Source organism: Natator depressus, chromosome 8, assembly GCF_965152275.1.
Source record: "Natator depressus isolate rNatDep1 chromosome 8, rNatDep2.hap1, whole genome shotgun sequence".
Lineage (NCBI taxonomy): Eukaryota > Metazoa > Chordata > Testudines > Cheloniidae > Natator > Natator depressus.
In genome coordinates, this window is record NC_134241.1 from 34,668,002 (window position 1) to 34,680,916 (window position 12,915).

At 45.9% G+C, this 12,915-nt stretch overlaps 1 protein-coding gene across 1 annotated transcript in view; it reads right to left on the bottom strand.

Annotated features, from left to right (window-relative positions):
* DNAJC18 (DnaJ heat shock protein family (Hsp40) member C18) overlaps positions 1–12,310 on the bottom strand; it is a 42,064-nt gene extending 29,754 nt beyond the window's left edge. Inside the window, exons 1-4 of the mRNA XM_074960724.1 lie at positions 12,202–12,310; positions 10,617–10,800; positions 8,567–8,712; positions 5,456–5,641 (exon numbers count right to left, since the gene is read on the bottom strand). Of these exons, the coding sequence (XP_074816825.1) occupies positions 5,456–5,641; positions 8,567–8,712; positions 10,617–10,800; positions 12,202–12,238 (553 nt within the window). The 5' untranslated portion in view covers positions 12,239–12,310. The remainder of the gene's footprint in view (positions 1–5,455; positions 5,642–8,566; positions 8,713–10,616; positions 10,801–12,201) is intronic.
* Positions 12,311–12,915: the final 605 nt, after the last annotated feature.

Here is a 12,915-nt window from a genome sequence, read left to right on the forward strand (position 1 = left end):
CTCGCCCCAGCCCTGCGGCACAAGGACACGAGAATGAGAGCTGCTTTGCCGTTGGAGAAGCGGGTGGCAATTACACTGTGGAAGCTGGGTACTCCAGACTGCTACCAATTGGTCGTTAACCAGTTTGGAGTGGAAAAGTTGACTGTTGGACTTGTGTTGACACAAGTGTGCAGAGACATTAACCACATCATGCTACGAAAGACCGTGACTCTGGACAACGTGTGTGACATTGTGGATGGCTTTGCACAAATGGGCTTCCCTAACTGCGGAGGAGCGATAGATGGCATGCATATTCCAATTCTGGCACCAGACCACCTAGCCACCAAGTACATTAATCGGAAGGGGTATTTCTCTATGGTTCTCCAGCTGCTCGTGGATCACCGTGGCATTTCACGGACATTAACACAGACTGATCTGGAAAGGTTCATGACTCACACATCTTTTGGAACACTGGCCTGTTCAGGAAGCTGCAAGCAGGGACTTTCTTCTCGTACCGAAAGATCACCATAAGGGAAATCGAAATGCCCATTGTGATCCTGGGAGACCCTGCCTAGCCCTAATGCCGTGGCTTATGAAGCCATACATGGAGAACCTTAACAGCAGCAAGGAGTGGTTCAACAAAAGACTGAGCAAGTGCAGAATCACTGTTGAGTGTGCTTTTGGCTGTTTAAAGGCCCTCTGGCACTGCCTATATGGGAGGCTGGACCTGGCCGATGACAATATTCCTATGCTTTTAGCCGCGTGCTGTACACTCCATATTTGTGAAAGGAAGGGTGAAAGCTTCACTCAGGGCTAGACTGCTGAGGCTCAGTGCCTGGAGGCTGAATTTGAACAGCCAGAGACAGGGTTACTGGAGGGGCGGGCAGCGTGGGACCATAAGGATCAGGAATGTCTTGAGGCAGCAATTTGAAGCTGAAAGCCACTAATATTTGTTGCTATGCTCGGGAGTGCAGTGCTTGTGAGGCTAGGAGGTCGTCGTGACTGGTGCAGATGATGCACTGTGAAGGTTTAAGAAAATTGCCTGTTGCTTCGCAGGGCTTGGTTTGCTTTCAATTAATGGAATAAAGATTGCTTTCAAACCAAAACAATTATTTTATTAAAAAGCAACAAAGGGAAGGGAGAGACAAACAAAAAAACGACATCAGCTGTAGAGAGTGGGGGAAGGGAGGGTCCCAGGAAGAGGTGGGGTCTGTGGATGGTTAAAGATTTGTGTATGTCCAGGTGTCATATACAACCTTGTCTTTTGGAGTATAGTGCAACGGGTACTGTAGTTCAGCAGGGCTAAACTGCAGAGGGACGGGTGTTGTCTGCAATGGGTACTGGGAGTCCGCAGGGCTGGACTGTGACAGGGCAAGAGTGGAATGCAGAGGGTACAGACTGGAGCCAGGAGGTTCATAAAACTGTGTTGGCAGCGTCTGGGAGTGCATGGGAAAGAGTTTTGCAAGAGTGGTTGCAGGGGAGGGTGGGTGCAGAGCTGCTCGGCTTACAGTGCTAGTAGCACCTGGAGCATGTCCGCTTGGCATTCCATAACCTTTAAGAGCCGCTCCGTGGCTTTGTTCTGGCGTGTCGCGTTCTCCTTTCGGTCCCTCTTCTTGCTGTCCCGCCACTCCTTCAATTCTTGTTTTTTGGCCATGGAATGTGTCACGACATCACAGAAAATCCTCTTTAGTTCTTCGTGGCCACTTTCTAATTCTGCGCAGCCGTTCAGCTGGCAATAACAAAGAGGGAGGCTGAGCTCCCAAGGTCATCTCTGTGAAGCCAAAATGCAACATTTTACAGAAACATTTATTGTTTGCAACACACAGACCACTGATTCAGTGATTTAAAACAACCACTATTCACGTACCTGTCACTAACTGGCTGACGCCAGGCAAGCACACTTGAGACACAAGACCCCCAAAATGGTGAGTAACCTCAGGGGCAGGGAAAATCAGTGTTCCAGGACCATACTGTAGACTGGGCATGTGGCTCTCGGGGAGAGCCAGCATTGTAGCAGGGGCCTTACAATCATTACTGTCCCCACATTTTCCACAGGCTGTGTTCATTATGGAAGATATCTCACTGCTTAGGGTGAGCAGGGATTCAAGGGAGGATCTTCGCCAAGACTGCGGCTTCCGGCCTTGGCCCTCATGTGGTCCCACAGTGACGGCAGATTGGCGTGGGAAAGTTACCGTTAATGGGGCAAGAAACAAAGCAGCTCGGTCAAGGAACCTGTGGCAGCGGATTGCCCAGTATCTCCATGAGAGTTTCCTGGAGAACTCTGAGGCAGATTCCCGTGAAGTGAGGGAGTCAATCAACACTGTTCCATCACTTAGACTAGGCCTGTGGTGGTATGTGCATCATAGACACATGCCTGCTTTCTGCAACACTCCTGCCCCCAACAACTCGCTTCAGCAATTTCCAAAATCAAAGCCACTTACCAGGGGCCTCCTCTCCTGTTTGCGCTTCGCCAAGTTTCGACAGCTGTGAATGGCTGGCTTACTCCAGAGTAGAGAAGAGCTCATGGCTGCATGCATCTCTGACCTCTGAGTCATCTTCTGCCTCCCCGCAACACATCTTTGTCCAAGATTTCCTCCTCCTGGCTCAGTCCACTCTTGACTGGCATGCGAGCCACCGAAGTATCTACAGTGGCCTTCGCAATGGAGATGGGGTCACCACCGAGTATCACGTCCAGCTCTTCGCAGAACGGGCAGCATTGGAGCAGCAGTTTGCCTCCCACGGCTTATGGTAGGTTCTCCGCAGCTCCTTCACTTTGACCCTGCACCGCAGTGTGTCCTGCTCATGGCCCCTTTCTGTCATGAAATCTGACCGTAGGTATCATAATTCCTACAGCTGCAGCGCAGTTGGGATTGGACAGCCTCCTCTCCCCAAATGCTCATGAGGTCCAGCAGCTCAGCACTGCTCTAAGCAGGGGATAGCCTGGTGCGTGGAGCAGGTATGGTCACCTGGAAAGATGCGCTGAGACCACTGTATGCGTCACCGTGCAAACAGGAAGGGAACCTTCAAAATTCCCAAGGAATTTAAGGGGCGGGGCTCATGGCTGGTCACTTGAGGGCAGGGCCGTACAGTTCAAACTGATGACCAGAGAGGTGAGAACAGGCATTGTGGGACACCTCCTGGAGGCAAATCGCAGCAGTGTAATCGACCAGGGTGTCTACACTGGCACCGCGGCACTGTAACCCTGATGCAGAAAGTGGTACGCCTCTCGTCGGGGTGGTCTTTTTACAGTGCTGCAACTGCACAGTTTCTGCGCACTAAGTGGCTTGGCAGCGTGTGCACCTCGGGAGTTACACTGCAGAAAGCTGCTTTACTGCGCAGAAACTTGCCAGTGTCTACAAGGCTTCAGTGAGCTGTCTATGACAGTAGCACTACAGTTGATGTGGTTGGCAAGCACACTCCCGATCCCTGGAGATAAATACCGCCTCCCCACCTCCAAACCATTTCTGGCTTCAGGCAACAGGGAGAGAGAAGAAGCAGTTTTACCAACTACAGCTGGAAGTTAAAAATGTGGCCCACAAGGAATTCAACCTGCCTCAGCCCTTCCTGCATTAGTGGTTCTCACCCCTGGAGCTCAGCACTGGTTAGGAACTCTCAGGAGAGGCAAGAAGACACAGGCAGGGGTTGGTAGTTTGTTGGCTGGCCATACCAGAGCAGCAACAGCATGAATGGTTCACTGAACCATGTGGGAATGCTGTTGAAGTAGCACATGTGAAGAAAGCAAGGTTAGGGTAGGTTTTCACATTCTGAAAATCTGAAGTCAACAAACTCAATTTAAGATTGTGTATCTCAGGAGTTTTGCTAGACGTAAAAAGGAAAAAGTGAGAAAAGATTAACAGCAACTGTCACTTTAGTTATCAGCCTAACTGTACTTTTCAGAATAGTAAAACCTATGTCTACACTACAAAGTTAAGTTGACGATCATCCACTGCTGTAATTAAACCACTTTTGCATGTCCACATAATGCTCCTTGTGACAGCAGAAAGCGTCCACAGTTAGTGCTATTGCATCGACAGAGAGCAGTGTATTGTGGGTAGTTATCCCACTGTGCAACTCACCACCAGCCGCCACTCAGTGGTCCATGATGCAGTTTTCTCTGTCCAATCATTCTATGGGCTTCCTACTACATTTTGCACCACTTTTCAACAGCCCCTGTAAACTTCCTGCCCATCATCTCTGTCTGAAAGCAAGGATCCTGGACTGCTCTCTTGTATCGTGATGAGCATTATGAACACAATGTGGCTGATCCTGCAGTATTTTATGAGCTACGAGACTGATGACACCGTGGTGTCTGCCCCCATGTGCCATGGAAAGAAACAATTCAAGGCTGATGTTGGCATTCATAGAGCAGCTGCACACAGTGGACTGTCAGTTCTGGGCATAGGAAATAAGCACTGAGTGGTGGGATTGCATCATTATGCAGGTATGGGATGACAAGCAGTGGCTGCAGAACTCTCGGATGTGCAAAACCACTTTCCTGGAACCGTGTGCGGAGCTCGCCCCTGCCCTCTGGCACAAGGACACCAAAATGAGAGCTGCCCTAACGTGGGAGAAGCAAGTGGTGATCGCTGTATGGAAGCTGGCAACTCCAGACTGCTACCGATCAGTTGTGAAACAGAGGTCCACCATGTGGGTTGTAGTGATACAAGTGTGCAGGACCATTAATCTCCTCCTGCTACAAAGGACTGTGACTCTTGGCAATGTCGGGAAATAATGGATGGCTTTGCAACAACGGATTCCCTAATTGCGGGGTGTGATAGATGGCACGTATATTCCCATTTTGGCCTCAGACCACCTTGCAACGGAGTACATCAACAGAAAGAGCTATTTTTCTGTGGTATTGCATGATGTGGTGGATCATTTCACCGACATCAGTGCATGGTGGTCCAGGAAGGTGCATGACACACGTTTTCAGGAATACTGGCCTGTACAGAAAGCTGCAAGCAAGGACTTTCTTTCCAGACCTGAAGAGTCTAACTGCGGATGTGGAAATGCCAATAGTGATCCTTAGGACCCAGCCAACCCCTTGCTCCCGTGACTTATGAAGCCATACACCAGAAACCTTGACTGCAGCAAGAAGCACTTCAAGAACAGGTTCAGCAGGTGCAGAATGACTGTTGAATGTGCATTTGGCTGATTAAAGGGTCATTGGCGCTGCTTTTTTGGCAGGTTAGACCTGAATGAAGAAAATATTCCCATGGTCATAGCAGCCTGCTGTGCTCTGCATAACATTTGTGAAGCTAATGTTGAGATGGTTTTATTATGTCAGCATAGCAAGAGAGTTAAATCAGCGGGAGGAGCATTGCAGTGCGTAAACCTCAACAGTGCGGTTGACGTAAGCTGCCTATGTTGAGTTAGCTGTGTAGTGTAGACAGGGCCTTAGGTTCTTGAGCAGTATCAAATAAAGCTAACTTTCCAACTCTTTACACTTCAAAAACACTATAGACAGAACACTGACCTGTAGGGAAGTGCCCGCCAAAAAACATGTTGAATATTTCTTCTGGTGTGATGTCTGCTTCAAATTCCCTGTAATAATCATAGTTCCTAGTCCGGGGAGTGCTGAAAGTCTCTTGCTCATCCCCAAATTGATCATATCGTGATCGTTTTTCAGGGTTGCTCAGAACGGCAAAAGCAGTGCCTATTGCTACAGAATAAGAGAGAGCAAAATTACACATTTATGTCATCCAATCTTTTCAAGTCAATATGCCTTTCATAAACTGAATTTTAGAAGATGAGTAGCAACGAGTTGATAAGAGACACATTTTCTGTTGGACAAAGTGTAACACAAAACCATCTGGACAGAGAGACTCTATATCCATTGGAGATGTCATTCTTAATGCAAAGTGAGTGCTCCTTTCAGTTATTCTTGTAGATACTGGTATTAACACTAATGAAAGCTGCTCACTCATCTTGGATAGAAGCAGGAAGTTAAAACATTTCCTATAGCATATGGAAAGGTTGAAAATACTCAGAAAACTGGAGAAGAGACCATTCTGGAAATCTGTTAAAGGGCTGAGTGACAATACAACTTTTTACCAAGTCTGAAACCAGTTAGTGACATGGTAGGCGTTAGAGTGTGTGTCCACACACCATATGGTTAATTACATGACATTGCATCCTTCCTGTGGGATGTATACTTTTAACTTTGTATTAAGTTAACTTGAGTTACATTCCTACGAGCTGGACAAGATAAACACTATGCTTGTCCTAGGATTCACCTCAATCAGCTGAAAGGTTACAACTGCCTTGTCTTCACTAGACTTCTAACACAGGTTAGCTTAGCATGGGTTAAAAATATATCTTTTTCCCTAGTGAAGACAAGGCCTTAGTTAAACAAGTGCAATTGCGTGTACAGCATACCACAGAGAGCTAGGTGAGAATGGCAGCAGTGTTAGAGTGATCTCATGCACCAGTGGAAAGAAAGGAACTGAGGGTGAGGGATGGCCACTATCTTACAAATGCCCACTTGCTGGCAATCCCATTCAAAGGCACAGTAGTTTTGAGCTAAGGGAGTTCCACCAGTCACCTGAGAGACTATCAAGAATAGGGCTCGATCACAACATTTGGGGAATGAATTCTCAAATAAGGATCAAAGAATTTACAATAATTGCCTTTATATTAATAAGTGGTAGCTTTCAAAATTACCCAATATGCTTTTTAATGCCAAAGGCAATCCACTAGCCGTATTATGTTTTGCACTGAGATAGCCTTGGAGAATGAAAACCTCTCTTCATAGAATAAATACATCCCTGGCAGTTTCCCCTCTCCTCTACACTCGTCTCAATTCTGACCTGAAAGAGCCACCAATAGACCAGTTTGGTGTCCATGGTCATGCCTATTCAATCTGTAGCCACTTCGCTGAGACTGAAAATAAAGGTACAAACTGATACACTTAGGTGTCTACCAGGACCTGAAATATGAGAATTGTTTCACACTGGCCACCATACAGCTAGTCAGCTGGCAATGACCTCATCAGTAGCCACCTGAGCTGGCTCTAAACTAGTGCCCCAAAGATGAAAGACCCCATATTTTATTACCAAACCCTTCAGCCACCACGTCTCCCAGAACACACCAACATCTTCAGATATTAATTTCTGAGAGTCAAATAGCTGCAACAAACTCAAGTATGCAACAAGTTTCTCTTCTAAAGTTGTGTTCATATAGTTTTTCCAAACGTTCAAGGTATCTAAATATTAATGTAACTAAAGAACATTGAAGTTTGATTTTAAAATTTAGAACTTTTGTACCACCTTAATGCTGTTTGAAATATATTTTTCATAGGCAAATTTACACTGAAAACCAACCCAAAGATGAAAAAAAAAAAAAAAAAAAAAAAACTTTGCAACTTCATGTCTTCTCTCTCTTAACACTAGCTAATTGAAAGCAAGGCTTTGCCAAGCTCTGTGTTAAGATAGTCCTGGCCATAGCTGGAAGATAAAAAAAGAGAAGGTATAACAGATTTAATTTAAGTCTTTAGATACTGATTGTTGATACAGATAATATAATCTTAGTATAAAATTCAGAGAATCAGAATAATACACTCAAAAACTTTCAATGTTTTCATGATTTTTAACTCATAATTAGGGCCCTACCAATTTCACAGCCGTGAAAAACAGGTCATAGACAGTGCAATAAGCCCTTTCCTGTGAAATCTGATCTCCCCATTCTGATCTGAGAGCACCACTGCTCGGGGGCTCCTAGCTGCAAGGCTGGGAAGGAACAGGACTTGTCCATCCCCTCCATGGCCGCAGGGGGGTGGGGGGGGGAGGGGGAAGAGAGGGAGGGAGGGAAAAATCAGACACGTCTCCCCCTGCTTCCGGAAGCTCTGGGACTGGGCAACAGCCCTGAGATTGCTGCAGCTAGAGGAGGCTTCTGAAGGTGGGTCCTATCTCCCCCTGCTGCTGGTAGCACCCCAGCCATGGGGCTCCTAGCTGCAAGACCCCAGCAGGCTGGGGAGGGACAGGATTTGTCCATTCCCTGCAAGGCTGATTGGGGCGGAGGGGGAGGACGAGGAGAGATCAGACCTACCTCTGGGTACATTTGGGTTGGGACCCCCACAGTTACAAATACTATGAAATTTCACATGCAAACATCTAAAATGTGAAATTGACCATTTTTTAAACTCTCTGACCATGAAATTGATCAAAATGTACTGTGAATATGGTAGGAATCTGCTCACAATCTAGTACATAGAACACACAGAACAACAGGTGATTAGACAACCAGGGAAACTGTTGATCAAATGGATGAGGGCTATTCGTTACAAACAATACTGCTTAAACACCACCGTGAAAATTCGAAGGGATTTAGGATGCCTTTTCATTTTACTACCATCCTGCTTCTCACAGAGGTCTGTATTTTGAAACTCCTCCTAACAAAGACAACTCTTTGTCAGGCAGCTGTGGGATTTTATGAAGAAAACTGTATACAACCTACCATCGCCTATGAAAATTATAAGCTTCTAATTATAAGTTTCTATGAAGTCTTCAACCAGGGTGCATTGCCATAGTCTGAAACAAGCCTTGCAGGAAGATTCTTTTTAAAATAAACCATACATCATCTCACATACCTTTAAAAGCTTCTGTTGCTCCAGGAGCACAGTTTTTGTCAGGGTGAAATTTAAGGGCCAGTTTTCGATAAGCTTTCTTCAAATCCTCCTCATTGGCATCTCTCTCAACTCCCAAAATTTCATAATAATTGCTACACTTCTTTATTCTGAAAAGAAACAAAATTGTTTGTTTTTTTTTTAAATCTGCATGCCTCCTCCTACAATACAGCTGAGAGAAAATTTTACAAGAAACCAAATAGACAGCACTTAACATAGGTGAGGAAAAAGTAGCAGCAGAGAGAGAGATTGTATGTTGCTAACATGCATGAGGAATCAGAGCACCGTCTTAGGGATGGGGTCATGTGTATCACTTAAAATTCACTTAGTGAAAATGTAAGTGCTGAAGAAAGGTGCCAGGTTGTGCATCCTAGAAACTGAAGTCCTCTGTTTAGTCACAAAGCAGTTACAACACAGGCAGACGTAAAACAAGCTTCCCCACCAATCCAGCTCAACCCTCGACTGAAAGGAGCAGATCTAAAAGGCTGGTATGTAATTTGGTCTCCACGTTCATCCATCTCTTGCCTACCCTGGTAAGAAAGCCATTAGTGTGCCCATTTGTACGATGCACATGACTTCAGAACCTGAACACCTGGCCAGCAGGAACTGGACACCACCAGGTTCATTTCATATAGGATATCAAACCAGGCATATGCATCATTTGCAGTAGAAGAGCTTATTTAAATTACTTTCACCTGAGAGGACTACATTTAAAATCCTGACACTGATCAACAAGTGAAAAGGAGCCTGGTGGGTCCCCCATTGTTATCTCTATTTGTGCAAACCACAATGTTGGTCTACCTATCTCAGATACTTATATAGCCTCCATCCATGTTGTACGTGAGCACCTCAATCTTTAATGTGCTTATGCTCACAATACCTCTGTGAGGTAGGGAAGTAGTATTATTTCCATTTTACAGATTTGGAACTGAGGCACAGAGAGACTAAGTGACTTGGCCCTGGGTTACACAGGACGTTTGTGGCACAGCAGGACCTGAACCCAGGTCTCCCATAACCCAAACTAGTGATCTAACCACTGAACCATCCTTCCTCAGTCTCTACTCAAGCACTCAGGGCTAGAAGAGCTAAAACTGAGATGCACTGACAATGCAGGAGGGTGAACAGTATTTGACTGTACTATTCTTTGCCTCAGCCACGCCTCATTTTCATGTGAAACATTGCACACAGAGCCACTGAAGTCAACAGAAACAGGGGTCTTGCTCATGCAGAGGTCCTTGTAGGAACAAGGCCTAAATTTAAACACATAGTTATGCTTATTTTCTTCAAATCCTTCTTTTCAAGGAGGCTGTTTCAGCTGGAAAAGAAAGCTTGGGCTGAAACTTAGAATTTCAAGTCTTACCTAGAACTAGATCTCCTCCCCACAAAAAAAATAATTAAAAATGATTCTACCTTTTAAAGTTTAAAACCTAGTAATCTAAAAAGGAAATGTTTGTGCTCCTCTAACTTTAAAAAAACAGCTGCTTTAAAATGATCTTTTGCAAATTCTTTAGATTACAATATGGATAAATTGGTTGCAGTATTTTTAGTAAACATTAACAGTTAAATTTAGGAAGGCACAGTGACTAATATTCTGTTCATATATAGCAACTTTTGTTAATTACCTACTATTATGCATATTACTCCTATGATTATGATGGCTCCATAGTTTAAACTGACTAGATACTAAATACAGATATTCATAATAGACATTACTGTTCGTTAATTGTGACTTAAACCCATAACACCTCAAGGAAGTTTAAGTTAAGGTTCAGAATATAGTTGACACTGTAGATTTCACCACTCAGAGATACTTATATTAAAAGGACCCAATTTTCAAAACGTGCAGAGCACCCACAACTCCCATAAAAGCCATTCAATCAGACCACAAGTGCACATTAGCTGCTCAGGACTACAGCAGCTTTGCAGTTGACATCTGGTTACTAAAAGATCACATATGTGAGACTTTTCCCTCCGCCAATACAATTTAATGTAGAGTCTACTGAAAATAGTTTACCTTTGTACCCCATACAACTGCTCCTCTGTGTAAGTCATACTAGCTTCTCCAGAGCCCGGTTGACCCCTCTCATTGTCACACTTCTCCTTCTTCCCTCTCATACAGTCGCTGCAAGCACAGAAGTCAGAACTCTCACTGTTTTCCTCTGTGGGGCATGCATTCCTTCTGAGTGCATCAATTAAGGCTGCAAAGCAACATGTCCCCATTATGAATGTATTACCAAAAATGCAATGACATATCATTGCATGTTTCACTGCACAATAAATATAAAATTAGGGAATTAAAGTTAGCATAAATTTGGTTAAAGAAATGTGTTGTAAAGAAAGGCCCTAACTAGCAAGTAAAAGAAAGGTCTTGAAAGTAACAAGCTATAAGGCCAGAAGGAATGAAGGAGGGAGGATACCTTGTTCAAAGAATGAAATAAGGGAAAGTTCCTAAAAAGGCCTCTGACCAATAATGGTGACTGCAGATGATAAGACAAAGAGACTGTCTTAAAAATAACCAACACGGACCTTCCCACCCCACTTATCAATGTTCTCAAAAATTGGGGCCTATCTGAACTCATATGCAAAGGAAAAAGTGTTAGTCAGCAAGGAGGAAGGAGAGAGACATGGAGGAAAGGCCTTTGGAAGAAAGAAGGTTGGAAACTTTATCTGGATTAAGACTGCAAATAAGGGAGAACTGCCTCAAATCAGTTTTTCACTGAAGTCAGAAATTGGCAAGGACATCACTGGTTTGTTAAAGGGTATATAAAAAAGTAAGCTCTTAAAGGGTTCATTGCTAATACCTGCCTGACCACGTTGGAGTGGCCCAGTATTGGTCTAAGCATCCCTGGGTTTAGCCCATTTGTAACTATCTTGAACAAATGCTTATAAATATTTTGTTATTGTTTGGAGTAGTACATTGCTTATTATTTAGGCATGTTTAGAGCAACAGTATAACTATCAGTCAGCCTTCGTATTTAATAAAGAAATTTATGGTTAACAGTGTTGTGATAATATCCTGCATAAATAATCCCAATATTCAGTCTAATGGAAACATCTTTTCACATACAAAAATCCATGAAAGAAAAAATTCATCTTTCATCACAGCATTATCCATGGATTATCTTTAATGGGGGTCTTTTCTGTGTGTGTGCTATACCTGAGAAAAACATTACACAAAGCAAGTAATAGAGAAAACAAAGGAGAAAGTTCACCAGTTATATCAATAAAGCAAGAACCAAATACACATTGCAAATTAATAATAGTGCAGAATGATATAAATGCTGCATGGACTGAAAACTACAGCTTCAGGGCTAGATTGCACAAAACGGAATGCAGAGAAAAATGCAATGCAGCTTCAGGCCCTAGGCCCTTCCTCAACCCCCATAATAACCTCAGCCCCACTCCCTCCCCAGCCCCCAGTGCCCCCTCCCCAGTCCCCTCCCTGCAGCACCCTCCCCTCCCCTCCCTGCCCTGCCCTGCCCTGCCCAGCCCCCACAGTGCCCCTCCTCGCTCAACCCCCCTCCCCCCACAGTGCCCCTCCCTACTCCCTCCCTCCCCGGGCTCCCTCGGCCGCTGCCAAGTGCCGCGGCGCTCACTACCTTCGGCCCAGCGCTCCCCGCTGCCCAGCCCCGCCATGTTGTTCAGGGGGAGGAGGGGGCTGGGACAAGAGCGGGACGCGGCGCTACTGCGGCGCAGGCAGAGGGGGCGTGGCGCGGGGCCCCCTGGGTATTGTAGTCCTGCCGCTGGATTACATTACCCAGAGGCCCCGCGCGGCTGGGGGCAGGGAGGGCGTTAGGCGCGTGGGGTGCGAGTCCCCTGCCCTCGCCGTGAGCGAGTGGCGACGTCATCGAAATAGGCGATGGCGTCACGGGAACGGTCAGTAACGTCATGGAGGCTCTGTAAAATCAGCCCCCCAGCCAGCCACCAGGTCTGTGGCAGCAGGGCAACAGCCCGCCTGGTGCCGCACAGCGCCTGTCCGTCCCCGCCGCTCGGCGAAGGCCTCAGCCCCGCGGCTGGCCCCACCATGCTGGGAGACCTGACGTGGGCCTGCGCCCTCTAGGGCAGCTCCTCGGGGCTGGCTGCGGCTGGTTGTTCGGAGCATCCCCTCCGCTGGCACTGGGCTCTGAGGTTTAGTCTCGTACAGCTTGGCTCAGAGGAGGCTCTGCCCGGCAGCTCTCAGGGGCCGAAGTGAGCTCCGGTGTGGTAGCAGTGCTGTTATTGTCACTGTGTATGCCCGCAAAGCGCACAAGGCCTAGAGGGCCTCACAGTCCTTTGTCTGAATGGCTGACATCCTGAAACACAAGTACAACAGG